Source organism: Patella vulgata, chromosome 6 (genome assembly GCF_932274485.2).
Source record: "Patella vulgata chromosome 6, xgPatVulg1.2, whole genome shotgun sequence".
Lineage (NCBI taxonomy): Eukaryota > Metazoa > Mollusca > Gastropoda > Patellidae > Patella > Patella vulgata.
The window spans coordinates 19,864,775-19,883,623 of NC_065884.2; the positions used below are offsets into that span (position 1 = coordinate 19,864,775).

Genomic DNA, 18,849 nt, shown 5'->3' on the forward strand with positions numbered 1-18,849 from the left:
GAAACATGAGGAAACCTGTTCTCATTATTTATTTTTTGCTGCTTTGTTTAATTTGTGAAAGAAAAATTGTTTAACTGATCAACGGGAACAGCATTTTTTCTTTGCTGATCAAAACATGAATACCGGTACAGGGTTAAAATGGCATTTTTAACAATTGAGACAAAGAATGTTTGTTGTACTTGTAGTATAATAAATAGTATATGAAGAGCTTTTATCAAATATGATGCCAGTGATTTTAAAAACAATATTTTATGTAGTAATGATTTTAAATAAGTGAAGACTGGAGTAACAGTTAGAAAAGAGCTCTTCATAATTATGTTATATGAGATGTCTTCAAGTATTAAGGTTGTTTAGTGTGATGTATTAGTCTCATATATGTTGTATTATGAATTGTAAGAGTGTTAGTGATATAGGTATATGTTAGTGATATAAGTATATGTATATGTTAGTGATATAAGTATATGTATATGTTAGTGATATGTACATGTTAGTGATATAAGTATATTATACATTATGTATGTGTTAGTGATGTGTACATGTTAGTGATATAAGTATATATGTTAGTGATCTGTACATGTTAGTGATATGTACAAGTTAGTGATATGTACAAGTTAGTGATAGATGGTTAGTGCATCTAAGTATTGGAAAGCTGGAAATATGTATTTATTTGAAGTGTATACCTATGATTTTTAATCAAAACGATGTAAAATGAGGTTGGGAAAACAGGACTGTATTAATTCCCCTGCTCAAAAATGTGTTGGCTTGAAATGTTTCCTTCTATTCTTCCATTTCAGCCCAGTTTTCAATCATTATCTGTAGCTTAAACCGTGGCCAATTACATTGTAAAGACCATATGTTGTGCTCTCAAATGATAACAACATAAGTTTGTTTTCAAGACATATATAAGATTCTTAGTCTGTCATGTTATGAAGTATTATTTAAAACTAACTAATATAGATTGTATATAGAAATGAAATATGGCTGAGAGTGTTGTTCTGACATGCATTAAGTCAACAATAAATTATTGTGTATTTCTGTGAAGTGTGAAATGAAATATATTTTGACATTCTGTGGCACCATTTTGAGATAAATGTACATGTATACTTAATGCATTGTGGAATTGATGTTAGTCATCAGGGTATTGACCATTGTCAAGGGTGTGGCTTGTTACAGTTTATACGATTTGAAGTAGCATAAAAGTATTATATCTTAATGTGACTGATCGGTCATTGCATTAATTTATTTTGTTTCACAATATATAATATATTCCAGTTTTCCATTGTAAGTAAATGTGATAAAAAAAGATGTACAGTATATTGTTTTTTGTTTTTATTTCCGTAGTGAATGTAACTGTATTTATTCATTCATTATATTATAATTTATTTAATTAAATCCAGAAAATTATTTTTATGATCATCCCGTCCATTTTAAAATTTATGTATTAACAGGGTTGAATAATTTTTAGAAGCTATTAATATAAGATAAACATCTTTTATAAACACATAATTATTAAACAATGAAATATCTAGATCAAGAACATAGAATTTTTACATATTATTTTTAATTTATATTTTGAATTATGCTTTTCTGTTAATAAATACATTCTAATCATAGAATAGATGATTTTTGTTGTATTATTTTTTGTCAATCAAATAAAAAAATTTGAAAGTTTCTATATGACACATGATATATAAAAAACATCTGGATGGTATATTGCTATCCTTTTCCAGCCTTGAGGAATTCATGCATTGTTCTAAAAATTTATATCGCTAAATTCTACTTGAAAATAGTGTTGAATTATTATAAATTTGTGTCAGATATGGTGAGGAATAATTCCTTTTTTGAAAAATAATCACTGTGAAAAATAAAAGGTAAGGGTTCAAAGCCTGAGAACAGAGATGGGGAAGAGCAGTATTTTAACATATTTTCATATTGCAGCTATATACGAAGGGATTGGAACTGACAGTGGACATTGTCCAATCAGGGACAGTTCCTAAAGGAACTAGGGTTAATGGAGGCCAGTTCCTAAAGGAACTAGGGTTAATGAAGACCAGTTCCTAAAGGAACTAGGGTTAATGAAGGCCAGTTAAGATTTTATGGCTAGCCCGTAAATTGGTGTAGAAAAAATCAAAATGATCACCCCCATCTTTGCAACATTTTTATCAGATACTGATAAACAATATTGAAATCGATGGGGATTGAATAACTAGTTTGTGTATGTAACTCTGGTCTTACTCCACGGGGAAAATGGATTATCTCCCTTTAATTTCTTCGGTGGTAGAAAACAGAATTAGTGTTCTAAACAATGGCTGCCCCCATGCCTAATTTTTCAGTTGGGGAAACAAGCCGAGATAAATTAAAGAATGATCCCAAATTAAGGCCAGAAGACGTACAGAACTTTTCTTTTATAATAAATAATATTATTGGAGAAAAGAAACATAGACAAAATGCATTCCTTCCACTTGGCACTGTACCTGGAATGGGTAAATCTAGAGAAGAAGTTTTTATTGCCAGTATATTTGAGAGTTGTGCTTTCAAAGCTACAGCAAGTTGTGTAATTGGTGAGAATTTTTAAGTTTAAATGAAAAATGTATTTTGAGTGCCCAGTGTTATTTTCTAAAATTACTAAAAAGATAATTGAATACAATGAATGGGAAATATTGCCTGAGTAGAGCGAAGCTGATGTGATTGTAGTTCAGCTCTAAACGTAGGTCTCATTTTACACTCGGCCTGTACATATTATAATTATGTACGTTCAGAAACCGCCCTATTGAATCCTTGCCGAAAAAGTATTGGCCCCCAGTCAATTTTATTAGGCAACTTTTTACTGTGCAAGCTTTTACTTCTAAATGGTCGTGTGCACGCCTGAACAATCAATGTAAAAGAACTTTTTAGCGTGAAAAATAAGACCTTGCTTACCTCGCTATGGTCAGTATGTGCGACAAAACATGCTGTTAAAAATACGTCCCGTTCTGCTAAATGGCTTGGCAGAAGCCATTGGAATCTAAATAGAGTGTAACACACAAATTTACATAACTCGGCCATATATGACGAAATTAAATTCTTTAGAGCTTTGCTCTATATTAATTTTATAGTGCAGGACAGTTTATCAACCACTAATCCTGTCCACCACTGGCACCAGTGCTTTGGTCTTTGGTCTATTAGCTCGAGTTCTTTTATTGTCTCAGGGGTCAAGTGGATAAGACGCTGGCTCGCTAGTCTGGAGGTCGGTTGTACGATCCCTGCATTGGCCGAGAAAGTCCATCCAGATTTTCCAGCATGGTTTCCTCTTGTCAGTGATACTGGAAGGCGGGTCTGACAAGGACAGGTGTCTAGTCGTTCGGATGGGACGAAAAACCAAGGTCCTGTGTACAAATTGGCGTGCACGTAAAAAATCCCTTGGCAGTTGGAATTCGATATAAGAATAGGCCCTAGCGCCGCTGCCCGGGCAAAATTTCCCTCATAGCACACTGTATGGCATATGCCTGTCTTCATGAGTCCAGTTTAGGAGCAAAACAGTAAGCCATTAAACACCATTTCATTTCATTTCATTTTATTGTCTCAAGGCCAGTTCTAAGTTTGCTGGTATTCCAGGCAATCATAATTTTACGGGGGCCTTATTGCATTTTTGCACCTCTACCACTTCCTATGATGGTCGAGACATAAAATTTGAAAGGTGACAACACTACAGATTTCCTCATTGCTTCCCCCCAAGGTCACTATTTTGTTTATTCACTATTAAGACGCAAATATCAAGACACTAAAATGGCTTCCTGGTTACTACTCAATGAGCTTCCGCGCCATCACACCAGTTAATAGATAATAATGATAAAAAATTTAGTTAGGGTTGCAGCTGCCCGTTATACCAGTCATGGACTGATAGTCCATTTGTCAATGGTCTTTGAGTTAGATAGAAGGTTGGAAGGACTGTAAATCTGAGTTGAATAATCAAACATTCCCATATTCCTAGTCATTCTATTATTTTGATTGTCCCTTAGTTACATGTACGGCAGTCCATTTTCCAGTCTGGTCTCCCATTGTCAGTGGTGCAGGACAGAGGACTGGGCTTGGAAGATGAATCTAGTAGCCCAGTTGAGACAATAAATGTGGGCCACTCTGTAATGTGCACCTAAAAGAACTCTTGACAGTTGGAATTCGAAGCTAATTTAGGCTGCCCCACAATAAAGAAATATCTCAAAATTCTCGACAATTAAGTTTAACTTAGTTTCACACATTTATCATTACTAAATAAATGGTCATGTTGTATTTAACAAGTTATAACCATTTAAACATCAATAAAAAATACAGACTGAAAAGGTAAACGACAAGCAGCCATTATATCCGGGCATCTTTGCGTGCAAAATAAGGTTACATGCCCTTGGTTTGAAATCAGTTGAGCTAAATCAGTCTATCAACAGGTCTTTGCCAGATGGACAGGCCTGGATAATCAAGACAATTTCTATGAAACATTACAGTAAGCTTAAAGTTAGGTTCACACCAACGGCGCTTTGATGGCGCTTTAAAGTGGCGTGCAAAGTGGCACCAAAGCGTAACAAAGTTCGACTAAAGCGTTAGGGTCGTAATAGATCGTTGGAAAGCTTTGTGCAAAGCGAGACATTCGGCAAGAGTGCCAACAAATTTTAAGACTGTTTCAAAATTTTGGGTGCTCTGTCACGAAAGTGCCGAGAGCGTATCAAAGCGTAATAAAGTTCAGCAAAGTTTGACTCAAAGCGTAGGAAAGCTTAACAGAGCTTTGTTTAAAGCGGGAACCCCAGTCTTCACGGTCTGTCACCACTTGACACGCTTTGTTAAGATGTCTCAAGATTTGCTACGATCTGGCATGAAGATCTGACATGCTTTGTAACGCTTTCCCACGAATTGAGACGCTTTAATCAAGGATTGACACGCTTTGCTAGGCTTTGTTACGCTTGGCAAGCTTCCTCACGCTCTCTCACGCTCTCCTACGATACCCAAGCTCTGTCTCCAGCACTGCGACTTGAGTACCACTCATTGCATTGTTTCAGAAAAAGTATCCTGAACCTGTAAAACAACACAAAGATAGGACCCAAGAGAGGTAGAGGTGCAGCAAAGATGAATAATAAGATGAATAATAATCATAGCATCTTCCAAAGTACATATAATAACATAATAATTTCAAATTTCCAAGTCAATATTACAAAATAATGTTCATAACACACTAGTTTTCATTCTCAGTCTTGCGGGCTCTCTTTCTCTCAGCCATTTTTTGCTGCCAGTCAACAGCACCCACTGGAGAGAGAAAGTAGTCTTTGAGATGTTCTCTCTGACGTCTGGCATCCACAGTGGGGGGGGGGGGGCTCTTGCAGGTGGCTGTGGAACATCTTCCCATTGAGGTTCATGTCTCCAGGCCCCTGGTATGATAATGTGCTCTTCATCCTCGTGATCCACCTCATTGGCTGCCATCACCACCCTCTGCCTCAGCAGGTTGTGCAGCACCACAGCAGTCTCCACCAAATGTCTCTGCCTTCTGTTCCAGTGTTCCCAGCAGGCACCTGAACCTGTTTGCCAGGATGCCAAAGTCATTCTCCACCACTTTTCTACCCCTTGAGATCCTGTAGTTGTAGATTCTTTGCTCATCTGTCATCCCTCTTCTACTGTATGGCTTCATCATGTAGCTCTTCAGGGCAAAAGCATCATCAACCAGGATGAAGTATGGAATATCTGGCTCAGTTTCCCCAGGGAGAGGGCATGATGGGGGCAGCCCTATGGACCCATCTGCTAGGCATTCAAAGAGCTCAGAGTCTATGAATATCTGGGAGTCAGACGTGTGTCCTTTACCTCCCAGCTCAATCCAGATGAACTTGTACTGTGCATCTACCAAGGCCAGCATTGGTATGGAGAAGGACCCCTTGTAGTTGTGGTAGAGACTGCCTGTGTTTGCTAGCTTCTTGATGGCTATATGTCTTCCATCCAAGGCACCAACTGTATGGGGGACATGCCACCTCTGTTCAAACTGCTGGGCAAGGTTTCTCCATGCTTCAGGGGAGGTAGGTGGGTTGAAGACCTCATCTTTATACGCCTGTACAATGGCCATGCACACTTCCGGAATCAGCTCTGATATGGTGGAGATACCACATCGGAATCCATATGCCAGTGACCTGTAGTTGTCCCCAGTGGACAGATGTCTCAAAGTGATTGCCAGCAGCTTGATGCCAGCAGACAGGGGTGTCTGTAGTTAGTCTGCTGCTTCTGGATGACTGGTTCATCGAACACCTGAAGGCAGCAGGGTCTTCTAATCTGAGTTGTGTATCCAGGAGGCTAGTGTACTGACCATACTGTTGTCTTCTTTCTTCAGTGAGCCATGGCCTGGTCCAGCAGCTCCTGATGAATAGTCTTCTCCCTTCTGCTGGTAGATCAACCTCCCCTTATCTTTGCTGTTCTTCCTCTGCCTCAAGGGCTAGGATGTATTTATACAGTAGGGAGACAAACATCATGTCTTGTTCAGATAGATTATGCTCTGGTACATCTGGAACTTCTGGATCTTGTAGTTCTGCCATCGTGTTGGAGTCAAAGATGCAATGATTTTGTAGATCTGCTCTGGATCAAAAGCGGCATTAAATTTTCCAATGCGTAACACAGCTTAACAATGCACAACAGAGCTTGATAATTGTATCCGAGCGTGATTTAAAGCGTCATAATCACATCAAAGCGTAATAAAGCGTGATTTAAAGCGTAACAAGGCCTGATCAAATCGGGAAATAATTCGTCCCTGAAAGCGTAACCAATTCGTATCAGAGCTTATCAGAGCTTATCAGAGCGTAACATTACTTAGGAGATCGTGATGTTTTTGGAAAAGTAAACAAAAATGAAGCCGCTTTGCTCGGCGATTTAAAGCGCGACATTCGCCGTTGGTGTGAACTAGACTTAATCAAAAAATCTAATTTAGTAACTTTGCAAGTTAGGCAACTCAACAATTGTTTTGAGAAACTTGTAAAAGGAAAATACATTTACTACTAGTATTCCATTTTTGCCTAACTAGCAAGCTTCGGAGATATTAATTGTACTAAACCAAAAGATGTCATCAACAATAGATTTTTCTCAGATTTAATAGTTGATATATGTGTAGAAAATTTCATGTGCGATGGCAATTTATAGCCTAATACTAATAGAATATACTCTGGATTACCGGTATACATGTGGTCCATGTCTACCCTGTAATTACTTGGTAACTTATCATTTGAGCATGAACATTTGCTGTGGTGAGTTCAACTTTTAATAGTGCAAATTGTGACTGCATGGGGCACCCTAGATAAGTATTTCCCGCACAGTCACAGAACATGACAGATGTCTGTCTTCATTAGCCCATTGGTGCAGAAGTTGAACCCCATTTCATTTATATATACAACTCATTGTAAACTCATTGTGTATTGATCTCACCAGACTAGATGATAATCTGTGTTAATGGTTTTTCACAGTTTGATCACTGTAATTGAAAGAATTGACAATCAGATTCTCGAAAATTTGACCAACCTTCAAGGAATTTGACATTGTTTTTGTCTTCCACCTATAGAGGACTAATGCAATGGATCATACATCTGTCTGTCATCTGAACGTCCATTACACTTCTTGAGATACAGTATTTTTATTGGTTGATCTGAAGATCAGGAACTAAAATTGAGGTATCAGTATTCAAGATAGAGATAGAAATGAGAGCAAAATCAGAATTACAAGCACAACAAAAAATAATACACACTTACAAAATAAAGTACATGAATGTAAAATGGTTCTGTGCTAGTAAAATTCTTAAAAAATATATGGGTTTTTGAAAGTATAAACAGTTGTGCAAGGTTTAATACAGTAAGGTCACCTCATTACTATTAATTATGAGTAAGATGTTAAACCCCATTTCATTTCATTATTATTATGAAAAACTAATTTATTTCAGTTTATTTCAACTTGAGGGCTTTGTGTAGTCTAATATAGTACACTAACTATATGTATTTATAGCAAACAAGAAGGTTTCCCCAACCTAGATCAGTAATTTGAATAAATTATGACCTCGTGAAATCAGTCACGTGATTTGCAGTAAACAATTACGGCTGCCTCCAGCAACAGTTTTACACTGGATGACCCATTGACGTCATAGTAGGAATTCCCTCTGTAACGTGATTATATGTCACGACTGGAACATCACTGCATTTCTTTTTTTGATGGTTGAAGACTACCGTTTTTGAATGCATAAAATGATTTTGAGTGCGGTGGAGTAGTTCAATGAAGTAAATATTTACTTTTAAATCTGAATTAAATCACAAAATCTTGTTTGAAGGTAAATAATGAACAAAGATTTTAAAATACTCTGAAGTGATACTTTTGGCGCCAAAATGTTGCTTATAACCTCTACTTTAGATCTACTGTAGTGATTATCGATATCTCTTTTTACCATGAACTTATAGAATTTCCAAGAAAACTCATCATTTTTTGGTGTTTCCATAGATACCAAACAAACCCGGTCTATAAACCAAAATCTGAAAGGTAGATTTCCTGGACTTGCATTTAGCATAATTGTTCATGCCAAATTTGATGAAAATCCATGTAGGCATAACTGAGAAAATTAGACTTTTGTTGTCATCAGCACCCTTTATTCTTTTGGGCCAAGTTTGGAACATAGTTGCTAAATAAAATTGGTATTTTTTGGGTGATTAATATGTACATGTAGTTTATCACCCCAAATAACAAAATATGTCCTATCTTATGAACAAAACACCCTTAATTCAAGGAAGCAGAAGGTGTTTTGCGATGTACATCTTCTTATCATTTTGTTTGTCTCCCTTTTAGACATTGCATAAATAATTCATTTTCTCATAATTACTGGATTGTTGTTAAAATAGTTTTAGGATGTATAATTATTTGGTAATGGGTGATAGTGTCGGCCATCACATTCAGTATAGTTTCTGTAAATTTTCTCATGAAGCCATCATGGTGACACTAAATGAAAGTATTAAGTTGATCAGTTTGTGCTGGTGTTAAATCAACAGGTGGGATATAAACACAAATATTTACATAATTTTAAGCTGGGTAAAAACTGAGATGCAATTAGATTTTTAGTCAGTTCATTTATAACTGCTTAAACTCTTAGTTAGATAAACTTCCAAAGGGAAAAAAAATCAGGCTGTTAATTGTCTTATACTCTCTGCACTGGATAAGAGTAGGTGATAGTGCCGCTGCCCGGGCAAAATTTCCCTCATAGCACACTGTATGGCGTATGCCCGTCTTCATTAGCCCAGTATAGGAGCAGAACAGTAGGACGTTAAAACCCATTTCATTTCATTTCATTTCTCTGCACTGGATAACTGAAATAAATACCGTATAGCATACAGAATTAGTACTGGGTATTGCAACTGCAATCACAATACGATATGTATTGTGATTCAGGTGCTAAGATATCACGATTCATAACCAGGTCAATATTTACCAAGAAAACAACAGGATATTTTTGGTCCTGCCAATGTTGAAGAAATAAAACTGTTTTATAATTAAGAGTGACAGGTTACTTAATGAAGTGACAAAAAAAAACCTTAAAAAAAGAATAATTGGTACATCAATGCAGCGTCTCGCGATTCAATACGCAAATTGTGACACGTTGAAGATTCAACAATATAATATATACTATTCAAAAAAAGTAGGGGATATTTGATTTTTAAGTGTTATTAAAGTCACCTAATGAAACTGACGAAGAAACAAATGACAAAATGAAATGAAGTTCACATTCATCGATTTATTCCAAATGATCGTTAGACTAAGTAAGGCACAGACTGACCATTATACGGGTAAAATGATACCCGGGGTCAAACAGCAAAGTTACCACAGCATCACAACCAAGTCAGTAACGGGTAAATCCTCCTCTGTTTGCCAAACAAGCATTGATCCGACGTGGCATACTCCTAATGAGACGTCTAAGGTCATTTTGGTCCAGATTGTCCCATTCCTGTTGCAACGCAGCAGCAAGTTCTTGGACATTGGCAGGACGTTGTTGACGTTGACGTAACCTCTGTCCAAGCATGTCCCAGACATGCTCGATGGGGGAGAGGTCAGGACTCAGTGCTGGCCAAGGTAATGTGGTGATGTTCTGTTGTTGGAGGTAACCTGTAACGATCCTGGCCCTGTGACATCTTGCGTTGTCGTGCAAATCTTGGGTTGGACCCCCATGATGATCCCAAGCATCACCTGCATTCCATGCGGTAGCTATTGGTGCGTTTGGGCGTCACATGTAACTGGAAATGTTTCTTCTGTTAGGTTCTATAGTGACTTTTTTCGTAGTCATTTGCATATTTTAGTATTATGCCCCCAAAATCAAATATCCCCTACTTTTTTTGAATAGTATATCATGCCAGCACTATAAAGGATACAATACAAAACACGGTTATTGGTTTAAATACTTTGAATACCATAAAACATAAGAAATCTGGAATCCTCTACCGATACATGATTACTTATACAGCACTCTTATAATTTATTATCGGGGATCACAGTGGCTAATTGGGTAAGATGCTGGCTCGCTAGCCTGGCGGTCGGGTGTTCGATTCCAGCATTGGCCGAGAAAGTTCATCCAGATTTTCCGGCGTGGTACCCCCTTGTCAATGATGCAGGACGGAGGGCCTGACAAGGACAGCTTTTTAGTTGTTTGAATGGGACAGAAAACCAAGGTCCCATGTACACATTGGCGTACACATAAAAGATCGCTTGACAGTTGGAATTGGATATAAGAGTAGGCTGTAGTGCCGCTGTCCGGGCAAAATTTCCCTTATAGTACACTGTATGCCCGTCTTCATTAGCCCAGTTCGAAGCAAAACAGTAGGACGTTAAACCCCATTTCATTTCATTTATAATCTATTATCATTAGCTTACTGGTCATTCTATGTACAAGCATCAGTCCACTAATTCAAATTCGTAATAATTTTTTTTTTTTTTCAAATTGTGTGAGAAGCATTACACAACTATACATTCCTAAGGTATCTCTCTGAAAACTTTCTGAACTCGATAGAGGCTACAAATTTTTAACAGATTTATTTGAAATTTGGTGGGAAGCATTGAGGTCACAATGCTTCACCAATTACCCCCCTTTTCTGTAAATCATTTGAATGTAATGGAGCCTACAGTTGTAAACAGATTTCTATTCAAATTCAGTGTGAAGCATTGGGAGGGTGTGCCCTTCTCCATCCACCTTATGGACTAATTTGGGTTATCTTGCATGGCAACCGCTTGCTTGATGTCAATCTTGCCATCAACCCATCTGTCTCTACGCCTTGAACTCTTTTGGCATCAAAATACTTATGAGTTTGTTTTATTTTATTGTTTTTCTTTTGTAGGCTTTGCATTAGGTGGAGCTTTTGGTTTGTTTACTGCAGGTGTTGATCCAATGTCAACTATATCTCCTGAAACACCCACAACTCGTATGGTTCTGAAAGAAATGAAGCTACGGTTTCTGTCTTATGGCAAAAATTTTGCTTTAGTTGGGGCCATGTTTGCGGGTACAGAATGTTTATTAGAAACAGTAAGTAATCCCTTTGTTTTCTGTTTCTCCTTAATTATTCAAACATGCATTTCTAAAAAATTAATGAACTTCCCTTGAGTAAAACTTACATATGTGCATTTCTGATTGAACTTTTTAAGTCTGTCTTCTTGATAAAGTGCAGGCAAGATCAGACTAAGTGATACAGTTGGGGATAAAAAAACACCAAATCCTCCAAAAATAATGCACAAGTAATAATCCCAAAGCAACAAACATGACAAGACTATATCAGAAATTGAGTAGTTTTAATCCAGGAGGATTGTCCCTGGAATGTATCCTGGATTAAAGCCACTCTATTTTTCACACACTTTTGTCATGTTTGTTGCTTGGAGATTATTATTCATTATTCTGTCTTCCAATAATGTTTTTTGTTTTTTTTTTAAATTTTACATTTTGATCAAAATTTTTTACCTATATTTGTTTGGAATTGTTTATGTAATATCTACAAGAGTTTTCAAGAGATATTGTTTACTTTGCCTCTAAAGACTGCAATTATCATCTGTGGACAATATTAATCATAGAGAGAGAGAAAGAGAAATGGGGTTTAACGTCCACTCAACACAAACTAGGTCATTTTGGTACTAACATATGGTTTTAATTTTATTTACATAATTCGCTTGCGCGTAGGGGTCTTTAGCATTGGAAGGAAACCGGAGAAAACCCACGAGGTTGGGCAGGCGACCCTAATTAATCATAGAAGAGGCTTGTTTATTTTTATATTTATATGCATAGATTTTAATGAGTTGTAGATTGCCATCACTTGAGCCGATTGTCGGCCTGTCATTATATTTTTTGTTAGCACAATAGGGGTTATAGTAATCCGCATATCTTTTATAGTTATCAACCTCATTAAAATGAAGAAGTCTTTTTTTTTTAACATTTTTTTGAGTTATCCCCCCTTGATATGAAATCTTGTTAGCACTCTATTTATAGTCTGCAATTATAAACCTACATGTATTTTTCTGAAATTTTACTTTGGTTGTTTATACTATTGAAATGAAGACCTCAAATTATTTTTGACAATTTTCAATAATTTTGTTGCAATATATTAAAACTTGGCGTTTTCATTTGGGCCTCAAGAGGAACGTATTTGAAATTAAGAATGTTTCAGTCATAAGTCGGATTAATGAATTCTTATGAAAGTGATACTCAACAGAATTCTCAAAGTAATTTTTTAACACTTAGTGGGTGTTTATCAAATTTCAAAATTTTTGGATCATAAATTTTAAATCGATTTTGCAGAATCGTCTTTCCATTTATTCAGAAGAATGCAATTATGATCATCAGATCCCTATGAAACTTAGATAGGCTGTATGAAGATTTTCATCATGAACAAGGCTAATGATTTTCATTGATAGGTTTTAAATCTAAAGATTTACAGCTATTAACTTTTATCAGTGATATATATATGTAGCTTATAGCTTTTATTTAGAGGAAGATTCAATTTCAGTGATTCTAGCACATATAATCTGAAATCATGCACAGTTCATCATATACAGAAATCGATTATTTGTGTAGCGGTATAGTTATATGATTTACTTATTCATTTCTGTAACTATGTTATAAATGATATAGCTGGAGGCCTACTACTGTTATTTAAATATAAAAAAAATTGTCTGAAATTCTAATCGGCTAAGCTGTAAATAATACAGACAAACTTGAACCAGTATGTGTGATTGTGTGTACTTGAATTAGAAAAAAAAGAGACTATGTTTTTACACTCCAATGTTTATTGATTTAACATGTCAATGTTTATTGTGGATATATATTGTTGTCACCTCTGCCTGTTGTCAATCAGTCCTTTGTTTGTCGCAAGACTTTTTAAAAGAAATTTTCAGGAATTGCTTATTTTGTCATCATGAGAAAGAATCCTGTAAAGTTCAGATTTTTTTTATTATATGGACTAAGCCTAGATATTGCTTCCCAAGTTTTTATGGTGAATGAATGTAGTGCCTCTATTTATAGCAGTTCTCTGTTGGGCTCTTTATGGATATAAAGATTAAGATATCAAACTCGGAGCACTCTTCTAATTGTCCCCCGCCTTTCAAAGAAAGCAGGGGACTATTAGAATGGGTTCGTCCGTCTGTCTGTCTGTCTGTGTGTCTGTCTGTCCGTCACACTTTTTGGGACACAATAACTCTCCTTCTAATTGACCTAGAATGTTCAAACTTGGTGTAGGTGTTTATTAGGTCAATGCCTTGATGGAGTTCGAAGATGAGCATTTTCTGCTTAGGGTAAGCAGAAATAAGCAATTTGATTGGTTGATGCTTTGCGACACAATAACTTTAGTTCTAATTAAGTGAGAGTGATGAAACTTGGTGTATAGTTTCATTACATCAATACCTTGACTAAGTTCGATAATGAGCATTTTCTGCTCAGGGTAAGCAGAGCGATAAGCAATTTGATTGGCCGAGACTTTGGAACACAATAACTCTCCTTCTAATTGAGGTAAAATGTTTAAACTTGGCGTAGGTGTTTATTAGGTCAATGCCTTGATGGAGTATGAAGATGAGCATTTTCTGCTTAGGGTAAGTAGAGATAAGCAATTTGATTGGTTGATGCTTTGGGACACGATAACTTTAGTTCCAATTAAGTGAAAGTGATGAAACTTGGTGTATAGTTTCATTACATAAATACCTTGACTAAGTTCGATAATGAGCATTTTCTGCTGAGGGTAAGCAGAATGATAATCAATTTGATTGGCCGAGACTTTGGAACACAATAACTCTCCTTCTAATTGAGCTAGAATGTTCAAACTTGGTGTAGGTGTTTATGAGGTCAATGCCTTGATAGAGTGCGAAGATGAGCATTTTCTGCTTATGGTAAGTAAAGATAAGCAATTTGATTGGTTGATGCTTTGGGACATGATAACTTTAGTTCTAATTAAGTGAGAGTGATGAAACTTGGTGTATAGTTTCATTACATCAATACCTTGCCTAAGTTTGATGATGAGAATTGTCTGCTTAGGCTAAGGAGCAATAAGCATTTTGATTGGTCAAGACTTTGGAACATAAAAACTCTGCTTCTAACTTGATGTTGATGTTCGTCTTGACCGAATTCAATGATTAACATATCGAGCTAAAGCTAAGCAGAGATAAGCAATTTCCTTGGTCGACGCTTTGGGACAAGATAACTTTGATTCTATCTGATAGAGAGTGATGAAACTTAGTGTATAGTTGATAATCAGTTTGATTGCTCGATATTTTGAAAAAAATAGATGTGCGATTAATTAATATGTGTCATCTATTTATTTGGGGATTTCGGCGGGGGACATCAGCCCCACTGTTGGCTTGTTTATCATCATATGGTTACCGGTCATTACATGTACATGTACAAGTACCATTGTTATGGAATAAATTACCAGTTCAAATTCGTAATGTCACTGCTATTGCTACTTTTAAAACTAAACTAAAGACATATTTATTTAAAAAGGATTTTAACAATTTTTATTTATATATTTTATCAAGTATGCTCTTTGTTATCTTGTTATATTATGTAAATGTAATATTGTCTTGCTCTATAATATGTCATTGTAAAGTGCACTTGAGCACATTTATATGGCAAGTTAAGTGTTATAGAAATGTGTAATAATAATAATCTCCATGTAACATTCCAATTTACAAAAGCTTGTGAACACGATGCTTGACAAAATCTTGGTGAAATTGTTGATTATATTGTTACTGTAGACATCTACCCAGGATCTATCTCTCCTGTTTAGGTTCACATTTATGAAATCTTTTGAACTGCATACAAAACAGAATTAACAGACTTATTTCAAACCTGATGAGGTTATTGGAGAATTCAGAACCTATGGAATTTCAAATTTCGGGATCTGGACTAAGTCTAATAATTGCTCCCCCAGATTTAGATCTATTTATGGCAATTCCCCCTTTTACCCCCTTTTGCATGGTATTTATTGTTGAGGAGAATTGGGGAAGAGTGTTTGAATTACATTTTCTGTCAGGTTTTGATGAATAGTCATGACTTTGAGAAAGAAGGCACAGCAAGTAAACAAGATGAGCTAGGGAAATCGCCTAAGAAAATGAAAGTCGGTGGTGTCCTTTGAATGGGTGTTGCAAAAAAATCAAGCTAATCAACACCTTAAAATATTTTTATCAAATGATTATGACATTTTGGACTCTTTTTGGTTATAGAGATAAAGATCATTGGAATGTTAAAAAAAAAATGTTAGATGCAAAGGAATGGCATTGGTTTAACATTGTAGTCAACTGGGAGAGGATTTCAAGTCTGAGCAGTTCTAAATTTTTCAGTTCACTTTTTGTTTTTAAAGCTTAGGGTAGAGTGCTCTGTGGGATTTGTTGGCATTACTTTTAGAGCCAACAGAGAGAACTTTCCTGCTGGTGAGTGCACTGCGGTGTGTAGAGGTCAAGACACTTTAAATGTAGAAATGTTGACATCATTATTTGAGGTTTTATTTCTGGAGAGTGGTGTTTATGAGTTTTGAAATATCTTTTACAGCATAGAGGAAAATCAGAATTATTAAATGGAACATTATCTGGTGGCATTGTTGGCGGAGTTCTAGGATTGAGAGGTAATAATAAGCTACACTAGACATTGCTAAATCTTAAGTCAAATTCACAAACACCTCCATCTATTGGTTTTGCTATACTTAATAACATGTCAGCATAACAACATTGCTTTTGCATTCAATTTGAATTGTTTCTTCACGTATATATGAATAAGGTACATTCTATGCTCCATTTCCTATGTTCTTTGGAGAAGATACCCCGGCCCTTGTCAGTAGTTATTTTCATGGAACAAGAAACAGGTCTTGTGTACACGTTGCTGTGCACATAAAAGAACCCTTGACAGTTGGAATTCAGTTGTTGTCCAGACAACATTTCCCTCATAGCACACTTTACAATGTATGCCTATCTTCATTAGTTTGATAGGTGAAGAAAAGTAGGATGTTTTAAAAACCACATTTCATTCATTCATTCCAATGGGTTTTTTTAATTATCTTGGTTGACAATACAGTCCAAGGTTCCACTGCCAGTTACTTCTCTGTCATCTATGTCAGACTTCCTGTCTGCATGTGAATGAATGAAATAAAACCATGTTAGTCTGAAATTGAGTAGAAATTAAACCTCATTTCGCTCTCTTTTTATGTTGCATGATCAGTATATTCCAACAAGAAATCTTATATTAAGAAAGATATTTTATGTACATGATCCTTGTAGAAGGACTTTTATTGACTTGTTGTGTATCAATTTGTTGTGTATCACTATCAAAGCATTCTTGGTATGATTGATTTGCAAATTATGTAAAGAAAATAGAATATAGAACTGTTCTAATTTGGTAATTTTGTTTGAATTTTCAGCTGGTCTTAAAGCAGGTTTACTTGGTGCTGCCGGGTTTGCTTTGTTCTCTACAGCTATAGATTATTATTTACGGCATTGATGTTTTATATAGAGACTAGAGCAGAATAGACTATAGATATTTATGTGTTAAACCAGACATAAGCATCTGGTAAAAATGATTGATAACTGTGTATTGGAGTAAGAAGGGACTACAGTTCTAAAGTTATGACTTCTAACTTAAAACATATTTCACCCAATTTGGTCATTCATAGAATTTTTTCTATGGTTATCAAAGCCTGTATAAATGAAGAGACATAGAGCTTTAAGGAGCTATCTAAACATTTGCTTTATCTATAGACAAAAGCTTATCAAAGATCTACAAAATGCTTGTTCTGTTTGAGCCTCAAATATTGAACTATTATTAATTGAACTGGAAATAAACAGTACACAATTCTATGGAATACAACTAGTGTTTATTACTAAGGAACCTTTTGACTAGGATTCTCTAGTTTTTTTCTAATAGAATCATATTTAAAACATCCTTCAGTAATTGTATTCCATAGAATTGATTCCTGTGTCACTCCACTCAACACGAATTCATAAAAATATAAAATAGCGGACAATTAGCGACTACTTTCATTTCATTGTAGATTTCAGTTGCAAAATTTAAAGTGATTTCAAGGTTGAAGTAAAATAAAACTATAGCAGATTGTTATGTATATAAATGTTTACTAGAATTAAAACCATTTTATTTAAATCATTTAATAAAAATATATATATCTTTTTATTGTTTTTCGCCTTTTTTTATATGTCCCACTATTAATTTGGAAGTATATTGTTATCACCTCTGTCTGACAGTTTCAGCCGGGAGCCTCACACAAGCTTAATCCGGCCCTGAGTGTAGTCCAACCAAAATTAAAAATTAAACCAGAATGAAATAACTCTCAAATTTTGATTAGAATATATGTGATTAATGCCCTCCCTCCAGGTCTCTTTATTATTTTTTTATACTGAAGGATGCTATTAAAGTTGTCCATTATATTGAATATATTCTCACCATTAGCTTAATACAATATAAATACAATATGATCATCAGACTGATCTATATTGTCTATATATTAGTTTCCTCAATACCCGTGGTTATGTCAACAAAATTATTATAAATTATTTGTCCTTTTTTTTCATGTGAAGAATTAAATTCGCCTTTAGATGTTCTAATTTTTTATTTTATTGAATTCTTTATATCGATGTTTAGTTGTTTTTATCACTTGCCAATTCTAGATAAATTCACCCCCGAGACAAAAAAGAGAAAAGCTTTGATCTTTAGACTTCAGAAAGCACGTTTTTGGAAAATTTACTATTTTAAGACATTAGAGATTGGACGCTCCAATAAATACACATGGTTAACAGTTTAATCTAAGACAATAAAAGGAAACTTTGTTGTCCCGCCATGTTCAGGCTATGTACAAGAAAGTGAGATTTCCTCTTGGCGGTTTATTCCGCTAAATATGGTCACATTATGTGTTGGTGAATTTAGAGTGACGATTGAACATTGGTTCCAATCAATATCTAGTTATTGTAGTTCATTAGGGTGCGAAATAACTTAAGACGTTTGAATACCATTATATGACATGCACCAGACTTAAAGTGGGAAATCTGTCTATTCAAGGTCATAGGAAAATAAACGAGTTATTTATTAAAAATTGACATATTTTGTTATAGAAATCTTAACAGGTTTTTCAAGCCTTTAAAACAAACAGACGATTAAAGAGATATGTTCTACCTACTGTTTACATAACTATCGTTGAACACGACCGGAAAACTATATCTGTTAATGAAGCTAACTTACTAATTTAAATTTAAATATACCATCATTACCCATACACCCGTCACTTGATATGAAGAAAGTGTATTTTTGTCATATAAAACTAAAGCGCATCAGTTTGACTATGTGCGATCTAGCTTCATCGGCAAGAACAA

At 35.4% G+C, this 18,849-nt stretch overlaps 1 protein-coding gene across 1 annotated transcript; it reads left to right on the forward strand.

Annotated features, from left to right (window-relative positions):
- The first annotated feature begins 2,285 nt into the window (after positions 1–2,285).
- On the forward strand, positions 2,286–17,652 carry LOC126824246 (mitochondrial import inner membrane translocase subunit Tim22). Its single transcript, XM_050553443.1, has 4 exons — positions 2,286–2,561; positions 11,346–11,530; positions 16,028–16,100; positions 16,890–17,652. Exons 1-4 carry the CDS (start codon positions 2,306–2,308, stop codon positions 16,967–16,969), a joined length of 594 nt encoding a protein of 197 aa, XP_050409400.1. The 5' UTR covers positions 2,286–2,305; the 3' UTR covers positions 16,970–17,652.
- The last annotated feature ends 1,197 nt before the right edge of the window (positions 17,653–18,849 follow it).

Coding starts and splice junctions, on each gene's coding strand:
- LOC126824246 (XM_050553443.1), top strand. CDS start 2,306: ATGGCTGCCCCCATGCCTAATTTTTCAGTTGGGGAAACAAGCCGAGAT. Junction 11,531..16,027: donor CAGAATGTTTATTAGAAACA/GTAAGTAATCCC, acceptor TATCTTTTACAG/CATAGAGGAAAATCAGAATT. Junction 16,101..16,889: donor CGGAGTTCTAGGATTGAGAG/GTAATAATAAGC, acceptor TTGAATTTTCAG/CTGGTCTTAAAGCAGGTTTA.